The sequence below is a fragment of the Miscanthus floridulus genome, chromosome 1 (assembly GCF_019320115.1).
Source record: "Miscanthus floridulus cultivar M001 chromosome 1, ASM1932011v1, whole genome shotgun sequence".
NCBI classification, from domain to species: Eukaryota; Viridiplantae; Streptophyta; class Magnoliopsida; order Poales; family Poaceae; genus Miscanthus; species Miscanthus floridulus.
In genome coordinates, this window is record NC_089580.1 from 9,654,028 (window position 1) to 9,677,467 (window position 23,440).

At 44.6% G+C, this 23,440-nt stretch overlaps 2 protein-coding genes and 1 long non-coding RNA gene across 3 annotated transcripts; all 3 read left to right on the forward strand.

Annotated features, from left to right (window-relative positions):
* Positions 1–2,667: 2,667 nt before the first annotated feature.
* On the forward strand, positions 2,668–4,795 carry LOC136472540 (small ribosomal subunit protein eS21-like). The gene is made up of 4 exons (XM_066470240.1): positions 2,668–2,801; positions 3,574–3,641; positions 3,733–3,865; positions 4,604–4,795. The coding sequence occupies exons 2-4, from the start codon at positions 3,592–3,594 to the stop codon at positions 4,667–4,669; spliced, it is 249 nt and encodes an 82-aa protein (XP_066326337.1). The 5' UTR covers positions 2,668–2,801; positions 3,574–3,591; the 3' UTR covers positions 4,670–4,795.
* A 2,700-nt stretch (positions 4,796–7,495) lies between these two features.
* LOC136472546 (uncharacterized protein At5g01610-like) lies at positions 7,496–12,787 on the forward strand. Its single transcript, XM_066470252.1, has 2 exons — positions 7,496–8,059; positions 12,381–12,787. Exons 1-2 carry the CDS (start codon positions 7,553–7,555, stop codon positions 12,384–12,386), a joined length of 513 nt encoding a protein of 170 aa, XP_066326349.1. The 5' UTR covers positions 7,496–7,552; the 3' UTR covers positions 12,387–12,787.
* A 345-nt stretch (positions 12,788–13,132) lies between these two features.
* On the forward strand, positions 13,133–16,307 carry LOC136472557 (uncharacterized). The gene is made up of 4 exons (XR_010762378.1): positions 13,133–13,253; positions 13,342–13,666; positions 15,156–16,020; positions 16,128–16,307. It is a non-coding gene; the product is annotated as an uncharacterized lncRNA (long non-coding RNA).
* The last annotated feature ends 7,133 nt before the right edge of the window (positions 16,308–23,440 follow it).

The following is a 23,440-nucleotide window of genomic DNA, read 5'->3' on the forward strand; positions in this document are numbered from 1 at the left end:
GCCACAACTGCCTCCAAGGCCATGTCAGCGCCACTATGGACCGCCACGTCGGATTAAAAAAAGAAACGAAGGGGTATGGACTAGAGATATATCACTTCAAAAGTTTATGGACCCGAAAGACCACTTTCACAGTTGATGGACCCAAGTGAAACATGGACAAAAGTTAACGGATCTATGATGCATTTAACTCAACTTCATAGGATTGTGGCACCTCTAGCCTGAACCCTGATAGCCAGCCGGCTTGCACTAAAGATCCCTTCGGAATGCAGGAATTTTACAAGATTCCACAGGAACAAGATGTGGTCTCGGCCAACAGCTTCATTCAAATGGCTCTTCATATGATAATTTGGAAATTCAAATGGCTCTTCATATGACAATTTGGAAGTTTCTCGGAATGGTGGTAGAGAGGTTTTTGAATATGATAATTTGGAAGTTTCTCGGAATGGTGGTAGAGAGGTTTTTAATGCGCAGAGGCTTATCCCATTACAAATTGAACACATTTATGCCTTCATTGTGGAGTTAACAGGGAACCCATGCCCTATTGTGGAGTTATTAAGGTTCTGTGGTTAACAGAACACCTAACGTGTGCTCTGTGGGAGTTAATTGCAAATGAGCTAGCCACAACGAGAATAGCCACATGACCTTGGCCTCAAGGTTCGGTGTGTATGGCGTAAGAGAGACACGAAGGTAGGTTGTGTTTTAGCTACATTCCCATGTTAGTGTGTAACAAGACTTTGTTTTTCTTTGGTTGTACTAATAGAGTGATTATAAGAGTCTCTTTACATCCTTACTAATTGATGATAATAGAGATTTTGGTAAAAAAAATATCCCACAACAGCTTCTTTAATAGATGTTCAGATATAGCCATCTTTATTCTAGATTTTTCGGCAACCAAAGATGAGCGGAACTGGCTCTTTAAAGTGTGCATAAGATGTGGAGAAATTGTTAGAGGATGAAAAGATATAGACAACGATTTTTATTCAAATGTCTCTCGAAATAATAACTTATAGAGTCATTTTAAGAACGGATCTTGGAGATGCTCTTGAGAGGGTCAAAGTCATTCAACTTAAAAGAGTCAAAGGTGAAAGCATGGAGATACATGAAGTGACTAAATATAAGTCAAGTTGATAGTGCGAATGGCCCCTTTGAATTGGTTTGAAGTCATGGATTATCAAAGGTGTTAATTGATCGAGATCGGACTTGAAATAAGTCAGCCTATTTGTTTGGCTGTGGCTTATCGTAAACGATCGTAAATTTTCAGCCGGAACAGTATTTTTCTCTCACACAAATCAGCCAGCAGTACTTCTTCACGAACCAATAACGATACGAATCAGCCAACCGAACAGGCTGAAAAATTCAGACCATAGCATGTACAGGATGATATGGTTGATCTCTGGCGAATTGTCCAGCGATGCATCTCAAGGACTTAACTAGTAAAATTATCCGGTGGGTGACTTTTTGGCCAGCGGGGGTGTTTGAATTCGGTGACTAAAATTTAGGAGGTGTCACGTGAAGGTGTTGCATATGGTGTTCGAATACTAATAAAAAAGCAAATTACAGAATCCGTCAGTATTCCACGAGACGAATTTATTAAGCCTAATTAATCCATCATCAGCACATATTTACTGTAGCACTACATTGTCGAACCATGGACTAATTAGGCTTAAAAGATTCGTCTCGTAAATTAGTCACAAGCTGTGTAATTAGTTTTGTAATTAGTTTATATTTAATACTCTATGTATGTGTCTAAACATCCGATGAAACAACGACTAAAGTTTAGAAGGAGAAACCGAACACTCCTTTGCTAATGTGTTTCGTATGATCCGGTGTGAATATGTGACCTCGGTGGATCGTTCGTTGGGAATCCAACTTGACATAGTAACATACCACAAAGAACTGTATGTCGTGTTTGTCCTAATACTATGTTCGTTTCGAAATAAATTAAGTTCTAGAATTATTTTGAATTAAATTAACAAACTTTATCTATGGTCCAGTGGTAAGGCTATTCAGTGGGACACTGCCCACCAGGTTTAAATTATGGTGTCGCACCTTTTTCTGAATTTTTTTAGAAAAATTTAGAGTACACACACGTGCATGTTCGGTGGTACTGTGCGTCTCCCGCACCACCGGAGGTCAGAGAGCCTCACAATCTCTTCTTTGAGTATGTGTGCGTTGTGGTGTGAGTGTGAAGTGTGTGAGTTTGTGCGTCTAAGTTATACCTGATAAACAAAAATAACACCGATGACACCAAATATTTGTATACCACGAAAATATATTTAATGATGTATTCGTAATACTAATTTGGTATTATAGATATAGCTGTTCTTTTCTATAAAATTAGTTAAATTTAAAATAGCTTGACGTAGGACTAAATTTAAAAGTTGATTTAATTTAGGACGGAGAAAGTATAGAAATCAATAATAAAACAGTAAAATAATAAAATTAGGACTCAACCAGGTAGCCTCAATGCGTGAATTTCAAGAGCTAATAATGACTGGCTCAAAAATTTATTGGAGTGAGTTTGCCAAGAGAGCCCTGTGCGATGATCGAGAGAGAGAAAGAGAGCCCTGTGACCTGTAGCATCCAAATGGGCTTTGGGCTCCCATGATCCCATCCCATCGAAAGGGGCCCGAGTGCTGGGCTGTGGGTGGCCCCAGAACCGAACGCTAGGGTTTATACGAGCCTGGTCGGCCTCGCCCTCTCCTTATCCACCTCTCGTGAACCGTCACGGCGCCGCCGCAGCTGTCTTCGTTCTCCTGCGTCGCTCTCCGCCGCCGCTGGTCGACGAAGAGATCTTGAAGGTGAGTAGTATAACCAAAGATTTTCGTACTCACGTTCTCTTTTGATCCAGTTCGCATGCGCCCGCACGGCTAATCGCTATGCGATGGTTCGCTCTAGGATCTCCACTTGGTAGTTTCCGAGTAGTCGCTTTGAACTCTGAACTTTTGTGAACCAAATCGGTAGGATGAAGCATGTTTTTGGTGAAGCCAATTAGCCACGCACGTAGTAAGGCATTAGATCGTAACGTATTATATATCAATGCTACGCGCACATTTGTTTCTTTTATAAATTTTGCCGTCGGCATTGCGTATTGATCAACTTACCATAGCACTGGCTAGTGGATGTCTTACTGTGACTATGTTATCAAGTCGTCGTCAAACTAGCAAACTTCTTAGTATATAAAACAAAGAGCATATCATGTGGGCCACAAACATGAGTTGTTATTACCCGTCATCAAATATAAGAGGAGAAAATAATCGTCATTTGCAAAAAGAGGGGGAAAGAATTCTCTGTGCTTCATCTCAATCCTCCTCAAGTCAAGTGGTAAGTCTGTAAGTGGTAACTACGGAGCACTACCTTGCGAAACTACAGCGATTCTGAATTGCTAAGTGAGCAGCCTTACTTGTATCTTGTCACCAGAGGCAGTAGATCGTAATGCCTTGTGATACATTGATGAAGGGAGACATTTCGTAGTAGTTTAGCCTTCTTAATCACTCATCTCTTTTTTGTCCTGAATTATTTCTATCCTTACATATGGAAGTTGCAATGCCTGATTGTTTGCTGTTATGGTAGTTCCTCCCAGTTGTCACCATGCAGAACGAGGAGGGTAAGATGGTGGACCTCTACGTCCCCAGGAAGTGGTAAGTTTTGCTTCAGTTCTCTTGTTTGACTGCATCGTTGTTATCGCACTATTGGTCGTGCTGACCTGTGTTTTTCTTTTTGTTCCTACAGTTCTGCCACGAACAGGATCATCACTGCCAAGGACCATGCCTCTGTGCAGATCAACATTGGGCACTTGGATGAGAATGGTGTGTATGTTGGCAATTTCACCACGTTTGCTCTCTCTGGGTTTGTCCGTGCTCAGGTAATTAACCTTGTTGCAGTCTGGCTATCCATATGCAGCTTTCAATTGCATGTGTATTGTTGGTACAGTGGACTTGCATGCCAATATACCATACATCAATATAGCGATCAACATCAATTTCACCTCTTTAGTTACATCATGATTCATGAGTTACCTGTTTGATTTTACTGTGCCCATAAATCAAGTGACGGGCTGCCATGGTAGGAAATACTAAGCTCCGGAATATGCAATGAAGTCATATGATACTTTATCAGTCAAGATTCTATCCATGAACCCTGATGAGGCCATTTGGCCTTGCCTTTGTTGCTTTATCTGCCAATTCTAGCACAGCAGCTGCTGGATATCATCCTAGATAATTAAAGTTTAAACTGAATGCTATAATGTACCAAGCATTTTGGTTTTGCTGATTTCTTCTGTCCTGTTGGTGTGATGTGGAAGCATTCTATTTCAGTTCCTGCTCCCTTTGTTGCAGAATCTAGGCCTTTTTAACTTTGTCCTATGACAAATTTCTTTTCCTTGACCTAGTTTATGGAAACATGCACATGTACAACATCAAATTAGTTTCATTAAATTCACCATGAAATATGCCTTGTTTGCCCGGTCCTTTGGTATTTTAGATGTTACGATATTTTTCTACTTAGTCAATGTTAGAGAAGTCAGGACAAAGCGAAAAACTGGACTACATACATGAGTAGTCTATATATTGCTGGGTTCTGATTTCACATTTTGTTTTGACAGGGTGATGCTGACAGCTCATTGGACAGGCTGTGGCAGAAGAGGAAGGCTGAGATCAGGCAGCAGTAGGCCTTGTTTGCTTCGAGACTTCGAGAGACACCTAGAATTGGCTCTTATGATTTTGGTGTTTGCTTGGTAATGTTTTGATTTCTGTATTGGACAAGTTTGGATGAAATGCTGTGAGTTCAGCTGGTACCTCTAAAAGGGCGTACCCAGTGCAAAGAGCTCTCGCTCTGTGCGGGGTCTGGGGAAGGGTGTCAGTGGTAAGCCTTACCCTCGCTTGTGTAATGCGAGGAGACCACGACTTACCCGGGACCTTCCGGTTACAGGCGGTAAGACTCTACCGCTTGTACTAGGCCCACCCTTCTAAACCAAAGAATTATCCTAAGCTCTATCCCTCTCGAGCCTTTTTAAGCTAAACATTATAGCAAAGGACCGGACAAATAGTCTGATGAGTGGTTGCTTGACGAATTTTTAGAAGACAAAAACATCATTTCAGCGTGTAGTTCTGAATCTATCCAGCTTCCACAAAATCGTATGGGAAGTGGTAGAGCGAGCCTGCTCATCTTACCTTAACCTCATAGTCTATTTGTCATTTGTGTTGGCAATGTGAAATGGAACACGTTTTGGGTGCGTCAGCGATGATAGTAGCACTTCATCATAAAAAAAGCTAAGAATTTGAGGTTTGATTAGTTATGCCAAACCTGATTAAAAATGATACGGGTTTGTCCAGTGTTTCTCCAGTCCTATATCATATCAATCTAGAGCATGTATACCTCTAAGTCAAACGGAAAATGGTGGTTGTGGCAGTCTGATCGTGCGTTAACGTCAAAGTATTAGTTTTTGTTTACACGTTGATTGGGAGCATGTTTTCTTGCTGCTTACTCTATAGCGTCGGTTGTTAACTGTCGGCGATGAGATTAGCATTCGCAGACTGAGTGAAATCGTATTGTTGATCCCATGCGAAGAAATTATCGTAATAGCCCCGTTTGGCTTAACTTAAATCCGGCTTGTTCGACTCTTTTTTTTTTCCAGTCGGAACCATGTTTTTCTCTCACAACATTTCAGCCAGAACATCGTTTTTCAGCAAGCCGAACGGGCCTAGTATTATCATCTTTTGAATACTTTTTCGACGTGCCTGCTAATATGCGAGCCTCAATAACATTTAAAACCCTGGAGAAGTTTTATCGATTGCCTCTTCCACCTGTTTAATAATTGTTACATTTTGGAAGCATGATCAGGACTATAATAATTCATGGTCAGCATAACGATGCTTTGGAAGGAAGCAAGGGACCAAACCGTGCACTGAAAAAGGGAAAATGTGTGGTGGGTGGGTCGGCGTATTGACTGAGACTCTGAGAGGCTCGCATGACGACATGTGTATAAGTCGCACTAGACTCAGGCAGCCTGTTCGCTTGTTGGTTTCAGCCAGAGCTTATCAGTCAGCCAACAGTGTTTCCTCTCACAACAAACCAGCACTAACCGGGCTTATCAGTCTAGAAACCTACCAGCGAACAGGCCGAGTATCCAAATCATCAAAGATTGGTATCCCCGGATGGTGTTAGGGTAGCTTGCATAGTCACGGATGCCTCCTATCGAAGTGTTGAAACACTAACGTCGTGTACATTGGCGATGTGTTCGGCAATTGCATAGAAAGGGGCATGTGAATTAGTGGCGTGAGTTGACGGATGGAATTAAGGTGGTAATTTGACTTCTAGTCCCGATCCCCTTTGTTCGGTTTGTAGAGGAAAATAAGAAGGAGAGTTGAAGAGAGTTGTTCGGTTTGTAGAGGAAAATAAGAAGGAGAGTTGAAGAGAGAATTTATATCTCCTGTTTGATACATGGATGTTTTTAAGTGTGGAATTCGTATAATGCCTAAAAAAAGAATAAGGGGGAACTTGCGAAAGCAAATCATGAAAAATATCGTGTGGACAACTTTGCTAGGGAGAATATGAAAACTTATTAATGTTGCAATATAAATGTTCCAATCGTACCGTTATAAATTTATTTAGATGCAAGGAGGGGTTTTGCCATATTTCGTAACAAAGGGAATACGTCATGCATATTACATTTAAGTATTTTTTTTGCGAGAATACATTAAAGTATTTTTGTTTCAACTGAATTTAGAATTCTTACTCTCTTAAACTTAGAGTTATTACCGGTTCATACGGATAATAAACTAATAATCTTATAAAATTTATGCGCGTTCCAAACAATGTACCAGAGGACAGGATTAGCGATCAAGACCAACAACTACTCCTGCTAACTGATCGCTGTCACCTTCAATACTTCTATCTTGGATTTATTCGTCAAGAATATATCTTGAGCTGATTGATGGCTGAAATCAATTGAATCGGTCGGTGAAGAACAGATTAGGAGACCTCGTGCTTGTAAGCTGGTCGACGTCGATCAGTTCCCATCCATCGACTCGTTTTTTCTTTCATTCACAGGGAACCTCAAACCAGTGTTAATGCAACTGCGAACAAGACATGAATTTCTTTTGGGGGCGAACAAGGAATGTCGCTAAATCTTGGTCAGCCAGATCAACAGAGTTTTAACGTCCCATGGAAAATCGTAACATGTCTCCACATTTTTTGATTATCTGTTATATACAACTCCTACAAATCTAGAAGTACAAGAGGGAAAATAATGATAACATGGCAGTACAAGTGTACAACGACCTTATGATTTTGCTTGATATAATCATGATGTGGTGTGTGAACATATTTTGAGAGATCGTCGTCGTATCTAATCCTAACTACTTCCTTTAATATAAACAAACTGTACTGGCCCAAAATCCAAATAGCTTGTCTCTAAAGATAAAAAAAAAATCCCCTAAAATCCACAAGTCAAGAAGCACTTTAAAGCCATAGTCAGTCCTTCCACATCCCAAAACGCAAGACACAAGCGACAACAAGGAAAACACAAAAAATTCCCAAACCCGCAACGGCCATGTCTCCGCTGCCCCGCCTCATCCTCCTCTGCTTCGCCGCCGCCGCCACGGCGGCGGTCACGGCGTCCGTCGCATCGCTCAACGGCGCGGCGAACGACCTGCTCCCCAAGTACGGCCTGCCGAAGGGGCTCATCCCGGGCTCCGTGGCCTCCTACAGCTTCGACGAGGCCACGGGCGCCTTCGACATCCACCTCGCCAGCACCTGCTACGTCCACTTCGGCTCCCACCTCGTCTACTACGAGAGGACCATAACGGGCAAGCTCTCCAGGGGTGCCATCTCGGACCTCTCCGGCGTCCAGGCCAAGAAGCTCTTCCTCTGGGTCTACGTCACGGGCATGGTCGCGCACCCCGACAAGGGCACCATCGAGTTCCAGGCCGGCTTCATCTCGGAGTCGCTGTCGGCCTCGATGTTCGACGAGGTGCCCACCTGCGGTTCCAGCGTTGGCGCGCAGCTGCGCGGCGCGGCTAGGGTGATCGGAGAGCTTGGGCTGCTCCCCGTTGCGCAGGTATTTTTACGTCTCTTATTATGTATAAGTTGCTTAGTATCGAATCAGTTGGGCGATGGACTGAAATTAGTCCCACTTTTGTTTGCTTGATTGATGTGACATCGTAAGATAGAACTATTAGCTGGCTGAATTTTGATCTCTGCCAGTCAGGTTCTTTCATGTTTAGTTGTTCTGCGGCTCTGATACATAGATATTTGCACTTAGGAGTTTGATCTGTAAGTTCTTGGTGCTTGGATTTCACACTGAGACTTGCAGATCCAATTTGCCCTTCACATCCTGAGCACTTGAAATTGGAGGTCTAGTTTTAGCTTGAGTACTCTTTTAGCTTTACCTACAGTTGTTGACTTGCTGTGATAGATGGATCTTAGTGTACGCCATGCTCACGAGTCCAATGATGCATAATTTTTTTTTATGTGGCGTTTTTTTTTTGCTTGGTTATGTGGTTCCAGAGGGCCTGCCTGAGAGTTTAAATGGGACAGAACTTATCATTTGCTATTTATGGAATGTTGTGAAGATCTCTCCTGACTATTCAGGGGGGGAGTTGAAAATAGATTATAGATATATTTGGGTATATAATAAGTGTTGACATTCTTTTCCATTGTTTGCAACTCAACTGTTAAGTTCAGACATTGGAAACAATGCAACTTAATTTGGCGCAGATATGGTGGATGCATCAGTATTTTCATGGGTGCTGCACAATTGAGCCAACAGGAGCCAGCCACCAGTTGTCCTTATTAACTGTACTGCCAAATGGCACGTGTCATGAATTCATGGCGTGACCTCCCATATAGGAATTTCAAATTTTACTTTAAATTGCGATCTTCTCACCTAGAGCTACTTGGCAGTGGCTATATTTTGGAGATAAGGTAAGCTATGGGCCATAGGCTTAACATCCACTAGTAGGTTCCATTCGTTGAACTTCTCTGATCATGTTCCAAGTTAGATAGTAGCGGATAAAGAGTGGATACCTTCTGTTGGTGCTGAAACCAAAAGAGAGGGAGGGACCTATAGGCTGTAGTGGTTGGCTTGGCTCTTGCAGGACATTAGGTACCGAAAATATGTAGTTTCACTTGGGCTTTTGGCATCTAAAGTAACCGTTAGATAGTAGCGGAGAAAGAGTGGATACCATCTGTTGGGGACTTGGGGCTGAAACTAGAGGAGGGGGAGGGACCTATAGGCTGTAGTGGTTGGCTTGGCTCTTGCAGGACATTAGGTACCGAAAATATGTAGTTTCACTTGGGCTTTTGGCATCTAAAGTAACCGTTAGATAGTAGCGGAGAAAGAGTGGATACCATCTGTTGGGGCTGAAACCAGAGGAGGGGGAGGGACCTATAGGCTGTAGTGGCTGGCTTGGCTCTTGGAGGGCATTAGGTACTGAAAATATGTAGTTTCACTTGGGCTTTGGCATCTAATGCAACAATATTGGATGATTTTGGTGTCTGTTTCAATTATATAATTTTAGATATTTTCTTATTTTTCAGTGGAAAGAATATTATATCTCAGTGACTAGGTCTGTCCCAATCTGTTCATTTTACATTGAGACAACATAGCTTTGAATGATCTCACTCATGCATTGTTCTATAGTACTAGATGAAGAAGACACTCCTAAATCCTTTGAGTTGCAAAGTGTTGAAAATGTCCGGCTCTGCAAATGTGTGACCTTGATAGGTTTCTTTTGCCATTTTCACTGTTGGATTTTTTGTGCCCATTATTGTATCTTTCATTGACGGTAGGAATGTGTTATGTGTTGTAAAAATTTCCTTCATTTCTTGTCTGCAAACATGGGTACCGGGCTTTTAGTTTGGAAATCCAATTCATTTGGGCTGAAAGCGATTCTGAGAGAAAAGGAACACCTTTTGTATCTTGTGCTTTAGTGAAGCTGACAGTCAGTAGCACATAGCATTTTAAAGATTTTGTTTAATACTTGATGTTTCATACTCGTGGAAACAGTTGGTTTGCTTCTCACGTTGTATGTTTTATTGTTACATAACAAAAATTTAATATGCCACATGATGCCTTAGGAGGATAACTTTTTTTCCTGTATATGGGTAATATTTATTTTGGAATATCCGAATATCCAAGTAATCAAACCATAAGACAACAGAATTCATCACATTTTAATTTTAATTTTAATTTTTCTTGTTACGAACTGTGATCTAGAGTAATTCCTTGTTCTATTTGGATTTTTATTTGCAGCAATAAAGGCACTGACTACTATTTATTGCACTTTAGTATTCCTTGAGCTATTGATCTGCCAAAAATAGGAAATCTTTGAGCTGAATACTAGATGAAAAGCACCTAGACCTAACAAAATTAAGTGAATACCCAAAAACATTAGTAATTTTGTTTCTATCTTCCATACATAACTCACTAACTTCTAGAGTTCTAGGAGGTGGGACTCTTGAAAAATATTTTCCATTCTTTGGCTATGTATGGAAAGATAGAAGTAGAATGACTACAATTTTGGGTATTAGCTTAATTTTGTTAGGTCTAGATGCTTTTCTTCTTCTAGTACTCAAGGTTCTTTATTTTGGTGGCGTATGTATATCCTCGATGGATCTAATGCTCGATGGATCTAGGAATTGTTTTGTTCTCCTAGTTTGACTCCTTAGATTAGTAATTGGTTTAGGCTAATAACCTTAGCCACTTAGGTGATACCCTTGCACAAAGCATCAGATCCTAGGGCATGTGTATATTGAAGTACAGAGTCCTACCCTGACGCGAATAGCAAATTCAAACAGACTTGGTCTAAGACTTTATATCATCTACTGTAGTACTGTGCCCTAACAGCAACTCCTACTGACTTTCCTAGTCCACTATGCATCCTGCTCCAGAGTCCAGATCACTGTTTTTGCATTCATAAAAAATGCCGGCTGAGTAGTATTGGCAATTTGGCACACATATCTGGTCCCATTTCCCTTTCGTGGGATCTTGGAACAACAGATATTCGGCGTAGTCTTGTGAGTTGCTCTTTGAGGACTGGGGATGGGGTTTAGGCCCTGTTTGGTTCCCCCTCCTAAATGCTTTAGGAGCTAAAATCTGGATAGAATCTGTCTAAAGAACCAAACACCCCCTCCTAAAACCTTTTAAAAGTTTTAGGAGGCTGGTTTTTCTTTAGGAGCTCCACCCCCTCCTAAAACCTCCTAAAGTCCTTCCTGGACCCCCACTACCCCTCATTTATTGCCCCCTCCCCCCCTCTCTCTCTCCTAAAGAAGGGTAAAAGTGTCTTTGTTCAACAACATTTACTGCTTTTAGTCAGTTTTAGGAGATGCAACCAAACACTCTTTTAGGAAGTTTTAGAAGGCTGCTTAAAACTTTTAGGAACTAAAGTTTTAGGAGGTCGGAACCAAACAGGGCCTTAGCCCTATTATTGTCTGCCGTGTTGCGAATTCTGTTGCATCTCACCAAAATGTCTGTAGGCCGCGTTTGGTACCGCTCCCGGCAGCTCCGGCTCCGGCCGACACCCCTGCAACGAACACTGTTGCAGACTGTAGCATTAGAGCCGGTTTTCTCTTCCCATCTTTTTCCTCTCACTGTAGCGCTGTTACTGTTCACGGAGCCGGTGAAGCTCCGAGGCCCAGTTTGGTACCGCTCTGAGATGCATCGACTCCTGCACTGTTCATGCACTGTAGCGTGTCGGAACCGGAGCCGGAGAAACAAAAAAAAAATTCGAGCTTCACCGGCTCCGTGAACAGTACCCCCCCGTGCTACAGTGAGGGGAAAAAGTGGTAAGAGAAAAACAGCTCCTATCTACAGTGTTGCTACAGCTCCGTTCAGGGTGTCAGCCGGACCCGAAGCTGCCTGGAGCCATACCAAACGGCCCCGAATTTCTTACTTCTTCTGACACGCTACAGTCATGAACCGTGTGGCCGAAGCACTACGGAGCGGTACCAAACAGGGCCTTAATATGCTAATCTTGCAGTGTTGTGTTTTGTTAATTTGTCTTGAGGATAATTTTCCCATCTTTGTTTCTTTGTATGGCCTTTGAATATTCTGATGCTTTGGATGAACTGTTTGGGAGAATATGTTAGGATGACGAGTGATGAAATGAAGTTACTTTGTGATCATAAATGTTTGGAAAGGGATATGTTTGGCCGTCTGTTTCATATTTGGCCATTTCGCCCTGTGCCATATACTTGTTGCACTATTGTCTCCTCTCTGCCACTGAACATGCTTGCGTCAATCAGGTTGGCGTCAGCACGAAAGTCAAGTTGGATACTACAACATTTTGTCTCCGCGTGATTATTTACCGTAGTTACTTCACGAGTAAGTTTTACCTCGGTGCTAATAAATCTGACGATATGTGTTCTTCTCCTTCCAGGCCTGAACCTCGAGTTGAGAATCCACACTCCCGGAGAACCGCGGGACCTTACCAGTTTACTGTCGCCTGATCCCTAGAGTGCAGGGCGTTCAGCTGTGGTGTGTTCTGCCTGTACCAGTATCTTAGTTGTTGCTCCCGGTCTCAATGGACATCGATGGATGCTCTGTAGAAATGTATATCCATATATGCTGTTACTGAACCTGAATAGGATGTAGGCAAAGTCTTCCTCAGCCTCTTGTAGTCCCGGATTATCATATATTCATGTCATCACGTGTGGAACCATGAACTGTGCCCCAGAAGTGTCGCGGCACGAGCTTAGGACGATGCGAGCGTGTAACGTACTATGCGTGGTTCTGCAGAGTTTACCGTCTTTGGACAATATATGTTACTGCGGTTATTGTCAACCGGTGATGAAAAAATTGGTTTTTTAGCCAAAATTAAAAAGGAAAGCATGAAAAAAAAAGTTTGCTTAAAAAAGCATGAAAAGTTTTTTTTTAGGGTGATTTCCTGCCGTGCCCCCATTTGGTCCAAAAGGCCCAGGAACGCCTTGCAGACGAGACGAGTCCTCGCAAAGGCGTTAGTCAAAACAGAATTAGCCGGAAGGGCGCGCGCGATCTCCTCCTCCTGCCCACCGTCACTCTCGCCGTTCCGCTCCGCGCGTACCACGGTGGTACTGAGACGGAGTCGAGTCGACCTAGTCCTCCACTCTCTGTCTCTCTGTCCACTCGGCCACACGCCATATTATATACTGCCTCAGCCCCCCAGCTCGAACGGCACCAATGGAGAGTGTATACATCCAAAAACGTCTCGTGCTCTGGGCTTCCGCCATGGCGACCTCGATCGGCGGCGGCTACTGTCGAGCCGGTAACACAGGTGCGTTTTCACGCCGTACCCAACATTTCTATCCGGAGACGATCCTGTTAGATTGATTTCTAATCTTAAATTGGACCCAACGACTCAGTTGAGTCTTTGATTCGCGTCCTGATCGGAGGCGTCCAGCCCACTATAGCTGAAGGGTTCCTGTCACACTACGCAATAAATAGAGGTGGGGGCCGGCGGCTCAAGACACGAGGTTCGCCTGAGCCGAGCTCTCCACCGACAAACCCTAAACCCGATCTAGAGGGCGCGCAGCCAGTGACGGGAAGCCACCAGCCGCGCCGCCATCGGACTGCGTCACCGCGACCACTGCACTGCGCCGCCACCCGTCTTCCCCGACCGTCGCTGCCCTAGCGCAGACATCGACTCCATGGCGGACGCGAGCAGATCCTCCTCCACTGCGGTGTCAGGTTTGACATGTCCATCTTCTACCTCTGCATTTCTCTCGTTCTACCTACTCTTACTGCACTAGTAGACTTTCTAGGATTCATGATACTATTCAACAGCAAGTACCCAGCTAGATCTATGCTTCTAGTGATCCTATAGGTCTAACACTGGTATCAGAGCCTCGTTTAGGTATAAATCTAGCTTATCAGTTTAGATCCGTTCGGATATGAGAAAAGAACAGAGGTTCATCCGAACCCTAACCCGTCGGGGAACAAGAACAGTTGCCTAACCTGTCGGAGAAGATGAATAGTGACTCCAGTGAGTCAAACCCTAACCCTAACTCGCGACGGGAAAGGGGAACAGCTAGCCAGATTCTATCGAGTAGATCTCGGTATGGGTACAAATAGAAAAGAAAAGAAAAGAAATCAAATCAAAGAGATGAACCGAATCGAACGAATCAAATCGGGAAAATAAACCCTAACCCTAGATCCCCAATCGGTTGAATTCGAGAAGAACAAAAGAAAGAACTCAAATCAGATGGGGAAGAAGGGGAAGAGGAGGCCTACCTCGCCGCTGTGCAGCGCTGCTGCCTCGCCGGCACGCGGGCAGAAGAAGGCTGAGCCGGGGCGCTGCTCGCCGGGCTCTGGCCAAAGGGGCGCCGCGGCCAGGCCTCTCGACTGTGGCGCGCTCACCCCCTGGGGAGCGCGTACGCCGGCGAGGGGGCCGACGACGGCATCGAGGCTCTGCTCGCCCTCCGTTGTCTGCTCGTTCGGACTCGCTTCGCTGTGGCTGCGCTGTAGGGAGGAGAGAGGAGAGCGGAGAAGAGAGAGAGAGAGAGCAAGGAAAAGAATGGGCTAGGGTTTTCAGGGGCGATCGCGGCCAGGGGGTTTTTATCCTACGAAAACGCCGCTCGGCCGTTGGATCGGCGCGGACGGCTCAAATCGAGCGGGCCGTTTCGCGGCCCAAGTGGGCGCGCTCGATCGCGGCACTTTGCCGGCCTAGGCCCACGTTGCAGCCTGGGTGTGGCCGGGCGCTGCGCAGAGGTGGTGGGCCGAGCCGAATTGCTGGCTTCGGGCCCAGTAGCAGTAAAGAGGGTACCCGATTTTTCTTTTTTTTCTTTTTCAGTAAAATTGAAAAATGGAAAATGGCTCAAAAGAAATCAGAAAAATAAAATTTTCCTGTGGGTAAAATTCAAGAAAATGAGTTCATTTTTTCCGCTGCGTATTTAAAGTTGTTATTTTCATTATTAAATTCGAACCAATGGGAGAATTTAATTTTAAAAAATAGATATGTTTTTAGCTTATTATAATATTGTTGTTATTCTGACCAACGTTGATTAATGACAATATTATGATGAGTTTTGTCATGCATTAATTCTATTTCTGCCCAACGATGATGTAGAATTAGTGTAGAGGACAATTGTATGTTTTAATTTTGATCAACATTGGAACTATGGTATGCAATTGTTATTATTATGTTTATGTTCTCACTCTATATGAATTGTGTTTTCAGGCGGATACAACTTGATGGGTTGTATCAAAGAGATCCCCACTCTTAAAGGTGACAACTACACAGAGTAGAAGAAAAAGATTGACCTAGCTTTCATCTTGGCTGAGGTGGACTAGATAGTCATCTCACCGTGTCTCACTGAGCCTGTGGCACCGGTGAGGGAGACAAACGAGGCTGATGCCGCTTAAGCAACAAGAGAGAGGGATTTTACATCCCAAAGGATGTCCTATAACCTTGAGCATAGGAAGTGGGTCACTGCCAACTAGAAATGTTTGGCTGTGATAAAGAACACGATTGAGCCTGCAATTGTGGGCTCAATCCCAGAGTGTGACACCGTCATCGAGTACCTTGATAGAATAAAGAGTCAGCTTACTAGCTCTTCAAAGACATATGCTACCCAGCTGATAAAGTAGCTGGTGACAGAGAGGTACTCTGGAACTGGTGGCATAAGAGAGCACATACTAAGGATGAGCAATTTGGCATCCAAGCTAAAACCAATAAATCTGACTCTCAAGGAAGAGTTCCTTATCCATCTGATTTTTGCTTCCTTGCCTAAGGAGTTTGACATTTTTGTTATCAACTACAACATACAACCCGAGAAGTGAGACTTAGAGAGGCTCATGGCTATGTGTGTGCAAGAGGAGAGAATGAAAGCTATCAATGGTGGCACTATCAGTTATGTGAAAGACAACAAGAAAAAGAATAATATTGCTAACTCCTCAAAGCCAAAGGGAAAAGGTCCCGTGCTGCATCAGCCTCAGCAGAACAAGTTCACTGTAGAGAAAGACCAGTGTCTCTATTATAAAAAGACGAGACCATTATAAGAAAGATTGTCCCGACTACTTAAAGATGATCATGGCAAAGAAAGGTAAGAACATTATTATGTTCATAAATGAATCTTTGTATGTACAGTATTCAAAATCTACTTTGTGGATTGACTCAGGTGTAACTATTTATGTTGCTAATTCTTTATAGTGATTCCATTCGACGAGGACTACGCAAAGAAGCGAAAGACACATTAAAGTTGCAAATGGAGTCCGAGTAGATGTCGAAGCCGTTGGCGATCTTTCTCTAGAGCTTGCTGATGGCTTCACACTTTTACTTAGAGATGTACTTTATGTTCCCTCCCTACAGAGAAACTTGATTAGTGTTTCATGCTTGGACAATGATGGATATGATTACCATTTTGGAAATGGCAAATGTAAGATAACATTTAATAATGCATGTGTTGGTATTGCTATCTTACAAAATGAGCTTTATTTGTTATCACTATGTGATGATGCGAATGTTGTATGCGATGATGGGAACGTTGCGTGCGACAATGAGAATGTATCCCCGTCTGCGGATGTAAACAGAAAACGAAAGAGAGCTCATGATGCGTTGTTGAAATTATGGCACTGTTGTTTAGGCCATATTTCGAGGGAGAGAATAGAAAAACTAGTGAAGAATGCTATTCTTCCTCCATTAGAGCTCTTAGATTTAGAACAATGCAGAGAATGCATAAAAGGAAAGTATGTAAAGAAAATTAAGAAAGATGCCAAACGAAGCACATGAATTTTACAGATTATTCACACAGATATATGTGGTCCGTTTCCTATAAAGAGTGTGGATGGTTATGATTCGTTCATAACATTAATAGATGATTACTCCCGTTATGGCTATATTTATCCAATCAAAGAAAGAACAGAAGTATTGGATAAATTTAAGATATTTAAGGCAGAAGTTGAAAACTAACACAATTTAAAGATCAAGATAGTCAGGTCCGACCGTGGGGGGGGGGGGGGGGGGAGTACTACGGTCGACATACCCCATATGACCAAGTTCTTGGACCTTTTGCAATGTTCTTACAGGAGAATGTCATAGTAGCCCAGTATTCTACACTGGGCGAACCTCAGCAAAATAGAGTAGCTGAAAGACGCAATCGTACCCTGATAGATATGGTGCGCAGTATGATGAGTTACTCCACCTTACCGTTGAGCCTGTGGATGGAGGCGTTAAAAACCGCCATTCATATTCTCAATAAAGTACCAAGTAAGTCGGTGCCCAAAACATCGTATGAGTTGTGGATAGGAAGAGTACCCACACTAAACCACTTATGTGTGTGGGGGAGTCCTGCTGAGGCTAAAGTATTTAACCCAAATATTGGGAAGCTAGATCCCAAACCAGTAAGTTACCATTTCATTGGCTACCAAAAAAAGTCAAAAGGTTTTTATTTCCACTGTCCTGATAGACATACAAAGTTTGTGAAAATGAGACACGCTGTCTTCCTAGAGGATGAAATGATGAGGGGGAGCATAGTAGCTCGAGAATTTGACCTTGAAGAGAAGCAGGTGTATGCGCCCACTTTGATGATTCATGAGCCATTTTTCTCACTACCTGTTGTCGCTGCACCGACAGTGCAAGATACTATGGTGCCAGCACCTGTTGTTATTTCACCTATCACAACAATGAATGACGATGATGAACTTGTTTTTTAGGATCCTATTGCCACACGTGAGAGGGAGCAACAACAGCCTCAAACGGAAGATGTGCCAAATGTGAAGGCCCCTAGAAGGTCTCAAAGAGTTAGAAAATCAGCTATTCCTGCTAACTATGAAGTATACAACACTGAGGAATTTTAAATGGAGGATGATCCCACCTCATTTGAAGAAGCCATGAGAAGTGACCATTCATCAAAGTGGCTTGAAGCCATGGAAGATTAAATGAAATCCATGAATGCCAATAAAGTTTGGGACTTGGAAATAATTCCTAAAGGAGCCAAAACAGTAGATTTTAAATGGGTCTACAAAATAAAACTTGACTCTCAAGGCAATATAGAGAGATATAAAGCGTGACTTATGGCAAAAGGCTTTACGCAAAGAGAAGGGATTGATTACAATGAGACATTCTCTCTAGTCTCATGTATGGATTCCTTCATAATCATAATGATATTAGTGGCACATTATGGTTTAAAATTATATCAGATGAATATAAAGACAACATTTCTCAATGGGACTTGGAGGAAAATGTTTACATGGCACAACCGAAAGGTTTTATCATGGAAGGAAAAGAACGAATGGGGTGCCGCCTAAAGAAATCCATTTATGGATTAAAATAAGCTTCAAGACAATGGTACTTGAAGTTTGATCAGACAATAAGGAATTTTGGGTTTAAAGAGAATGTTGAGGACAATTGTGTCTATACAAAGTTTAAGAATGGGAAGTTTATCTTCCTTGTCCTATATGTGGATGATATCTTACTTGCTAGTAGTGATGTCAGACTACTACTGGAGACAAAGAAGTTTTTGTCCTCAAAATTTGATATGAAAGATCTTGGTGAAGCTTTGTTCGTTTTAGGGATCGAGATTCACTGAGATAGAAGTAAAGGAGTATTAGGACTATCACAAAAGGCATACATAGAAAAAATCTTAATGAAATTTAGTATGCACAAATGTAGTCCATCACCTGCTCCTATAGTCAAGGGCGATAGATATGGGGATTTTTAATGCCCCAGGAACCAATATGAGATCGATCAAATGAAAGCGGTTCTATATGCTTTAGCTATCGAAAGCTTGCAATATGCTCAAGTATATATACGCCCTGACTTGGCATTTGTTACCGGGTTACTAGGAAGATTCCAGAGCAATCTTGGAACAGGACACTAGAAATTAGTAAAGAAAGTCTTGAGTTATTTGCAAGGAACAAAAGGACTCATGATGACGTATAGAAGATCTGATTCACTACATATAGTAGGATATTCGGATTCTAATTATGCGGGAGATGATAGAAAATCCGCGTCTAGATATGTATTCACTCTCGCAGGGGGAGCTATTTTATGGAAAAGCTCAAAGCAAACCGTCCCTACATCGTCCACAATGTATGTCGAGTTTATAGCATGTTATGAGACAACGGGGCAGGTGAACTGGCTAAAGAAGTTCATACCCGGTTTAAAGGTGGTTAACGACATCTATAGACCACTTAAGTTATACTGCGATAATAATCCAGCAGTACAGTATGCTCACAACAATAAGTCAAGTGGTGCTGCCAAACACATTGACATAAAGTATTATATTGTGAAAGATAAAGTCCGGGATCATGTCATAAGTCATGAGCATATAAGTACCGAAAAGATGCTCGCGGATCCGTTTACAAAAGGCTTACCACCCAACGTGTTCAGAGAACATGTAGCCGGCATGGGTTTAAGGGAAAGCCTATAATTCCTGAACAAAAGAAGGCCCAAAGATAAGTATCTATTTCAGAACAGAGTGGTGTGTTGTAGCTGTTAAATCTATCGGCAATTGACCGTGACAATGAAACATGCTCTATGTGTTAATCTGTAATGGAATAAACAAAAATAAATGATATGTAATTAAAAGATGGTAGGAGTTCAAGGGGGAGATTGTTAGATTGATCTCTAATCCTAAACTGGGCCCAATGGCCCAGTTGGGCCTTTGATTCGCGCCCTGATTGGGGGCGCCCAACCCACTATGGCTAGAGGGTCCCTGTGGGGGTATTAACCCCTATACCATTACGGCTAAGCTTGGGCCGGCCCGGATCGATGGGTCCGGTCCACCCGAAAGACGACGTGCGGCCCAGCCAACCTGATCGGAGTCCCACATAAGGGGTCAAGGCGGATTTGGCGATCAAGCAGGATCCTGGTCGGTTAGAATAGGAATCCTTATCCAGCCACATATGGCAATTGTAACTGACTAGGATTAGTTTTCAGATCTATAACCCTGCCCCCCGGACTATATAAGGCGGACAGGGGATCCCTCAAAAAAACATCTCTCATCGACATATAGCAATACAAATCAGACGCAGGACATAGGTATTACGCCTTCTCGGCGGCCGAACCTAGATAAAACCTCGTGTCTGTCTTGCGTCACCGTCTTGTTTGTGGCTTGTGCATCTATCTGCCGACAATCTACTACCTTGGGCATACCCCTAGGTAGACTGCCGACCATATTTCGTCAACAGTGGTGCGCTAGGTAGGGGGTGTGCGTACTGCTCTCCAAGCAAACAAGATGGTCATTGTCTCCAGCTCCATGGATACGCCGAACGGCCTCACGTTCACCGTCGGCCAGATCACCTGGACCACCGGCTCCAACGACTTCATCGCCATGGCCATGGAGGAGGCGTGGATTCAGTCTGCGCCGACCACTTCTTCACCTGCGTCGGCTACGGCTCCGACCACGACGGGTACGGCTCCGACCACGATGGACCTGGCTCCGACCATGGTACATCTAGCTCCGACCATGCCTGCATCATCTTCAGCCACGCCGACGACTCGTCGTCCGCTTCCCCGCTACAAAGGGAAGCAGATCGACAACACCGACCTGCTCGACTCCATTGATCGGGTCGGCACCAAACTCGCTGAAACCCTAGCTCTGGTAAGTATGATTCAAAGTCAACCTAATGAGCAGGTAACCGCTCCCCACGACAGATCTACCCGACTAGCTCGGACCAGTCGTCCTGCACGACTTGGTACAGATCTCGTGGTCATATCTACTCCTGAAGGGCGTTCCGCTCGTCGCTGGCCAGCCTCCGCGATGGGTCTCTGGCTCTTTGAGTACGAAGCCTCAACGGAAAACCACCAGGTCTAGCCCTACGGCCTGCGAAACGCTGCCTCCAGCTATGCGTATGACCTACAACGCCGCTTGGATCTGTGTTTTATGCACCGACCTCGGCCGAAGCCGCGCAACTTCGTCAACATGATTTGGACTAAAGATTATCAAGAAGGATCTGTCCACACAGTCCAAGAGGGCGACTCTAGCTCCTCGTCTGGCATCGCATCTAATGCATCTGTCCACACCGAGCTTTAGCATCACGAAGACGACGGCGCCAAGTACGATCTAGATCTGCCAGACCACGCCCCGAGGTTTTCACAATTCCCGTCTTTCCCGCCAAGACGAGGGGATTTGATCCATGTTGTTAGCAATGACGAACCGCCAGCGGTTGGCGAAACAGAACAAGAAAGGACTGCGCGCGAAGCACGCAATATTGACCGGTTTAATCGCCGGCAAATTGAAGCCGAAGCAGACCAGGAGGCGCGACGCATAAGGGTCCAGCCACGCGACCTCAGCGATGCGTTCGACAGGGTGGGGGACAAACAGGTCTTCAGGACTCCAAGTGCCAACGTAGCCGTCGCCATGACAACAATGCAATGGCTACCCAACACCCCGAAAACCCAAGCGGTTTGCGATGAAATACAAGCCTATCTGACGGCTGCCATGGCCCAGATCGTAGAGATTGTAAATCAAGTCCAGGCTCCATCTGTCTCAGTCGAGTCAAGCCACAGCCGCCAGCTCCCAAGTCGCTCACAGCCACTCAACCCACGCAGCTCATGCAACAACGACCCATCAGACAACTGTCAAGGCGGAAACGGTTACCACGATGGTGGTCAGGATGACAACCGTCGTCGGGAGGACAATCATCACGACGTCTGAGACGATAATCGCCGTGGCAACCGCGACAATCGCCGCGATAACCGTGGTCGTAGGGCTAATCCAGATGGCAATCGAGATCACCGCGATGGCAATAACAATCTCCGCCATTACCTCGGTGGACGCGATCTGCGCGCTCGCATCAACCAGAGAGCCGACGATCGAGCATCCTACGAAAGCTATCGCTGCATGGAGTATGACACTGCCCACGGTCCACCGGGTTTGAAGCAGTTTACTCCACACCTTTGCCAAGTCATATGGCCCAAGAATTTCAAGCTCGAGAAACTTCAGAAGTATGACGGCAAGGAAAACCCTGAATTATGGGTCATGCTCTACGAAACCGCATGTAGATCAGCCATGGCTGACGAGCACGTCATGTCTAACTACTTCCCAGTCGCTGTTGGCCATGCAGGTCACCAATGGCTGGTCAGCTTGCCGGCGAACTACTTTGATTCTTGGCAGGAGCTTAAGCAAGCCTTCATCGACAATTTCATCGCTACTTGTGAACAACCGGGCAACAAGTACGATCTGCAACGGATCCGAGGTTGGAAAGATGAGCCACTGCGCGAGTACGTCTGGCGTTTCTCAGAGATGCGCATCAAGGTCCCATCAATCTCCGACAACGAGGCAATCGAGGCTTTCATCACTGGCCTCCGCTTCCACGACGCCCTAAGAGACAAGCTCCTTCGGAAGAGACCTGAATCGGTCACAGCGCTCCTATCCACCGCTAAGAAATATGCGGATGTCGACGACGCTAAGAAGATAATTATTGAAGAAGCAGCAAGGGTTCCACGCTCTGACCCCCCCACACCGCGATGACTACCGTGGCAACCGTGGTCGAAACGACAATTTTGACCACCGCAACCAGCGCAACGACTCCCGCGACCAACGTAATCAGCAGTGTAACCGCCGTGACGATTACAGGAGCAAGCGTGCTCGGGAAGACGACGGCGAGGTCAATACCGTTAAAAAGGGTGGCGGACATCGTAATTACAAAGACGACTATGCCAAAGCATTGAAGGGGCCCTGCTAGCTCCATCCTAAGTCAAACCATACCATGGAGAATTGCCACATTCTCAAGTCTATCTATACGCGTCAATAGGCTCTGGATACATCTGACAAGCCTAACGATGCAGGAGAACAGCGCAACGAGGATAACGACGACGACAATGCAGACCCTCGTCATAAGTACGTCAAGCCAACCGATCGCATGCACACCATCATCGGAGGTAAAGTGTCCATCGAGACCAAGCGGGAACGCAAGCTGCTCACCCGTGCTTGCTTGAACGTGGCCAACGCCGACAACCTCCTCGCCGATCCGTGGCCCCCTCCGTGGTCTCACCGCGAAATCTCTTTTAGCAGAAAGGACCAATGGGCCGCAATACCTGAGCCAGGACATTTTCCCTTGGTCCTCGATCCTTGTATTAACAAGGTCCAGTTCGACAGAGTACTGATCGACGGCGGCAGCTCCATCGATATATTGTTCAAGAACAGTCTGCCCGCCCTGAAGATTGCTCAGGCGGATCTTAAGCCATATGAGGCACAGTTCTAGGGTGTTCTCCACGGACAGAGCTCTACACCTCTCGGGCAGATCACGCTACCTATACAGTTTGGGACCCCGGACCACTTCCGCACCGACTACGTCAACTTTGTGGTCGCTGACTTCGACGGCACCTACCATGCTATTCTTGGTCGACTGTTGCTCACCAAGTTCATGACCATACCTCATTATAGGTATCTGGTGCTCAAGATGCCTACTGAGAAAGGAGTCCTAACCCTCCGAGGTAACGTGTACGCCGCTTACACCTGCGAAGACGACGGTTTCAAAATAGCAGAGGCCCACGACCTCTCTATTCGCATGGCCGAG

What these genes read in the sequence shown, in the direction of transcription:
- LOC136472540 (XM_066470240.1), top strand. Translation starts at nt 3,592, where the DNA reads ATGCAGAACGAGGAGGGTAAGATGGTGGACCTCTACGTCCCCAGGAAG. An exon ending in CTCTACGTCCCCAGGAAGTG is followed by an intron (nt 3,642 to 3,732) that starts GTAAGTTTTGCT and finishes TTGTTCCTACAG; the next exon opens with TTCTGCCACGAACAGGATCA. An exon ending in CTGGGTTTGTCCGTGCTCAG is followed by an intron (nt 3,866 to 4,603) that starts GTAATTAACCTT and finishes TTGTTTTGACAG; the next exon opens with GGTGATGCTGACAGCTCATT.
- LOC136472546 (XM_066470252.1), top strand. Translation starts at nt 7,553, where the DNA reads ATGTCTCCGCTGCCCCGCCTCATCCTCCTCTGCTTCGCCGCCGCCGCC.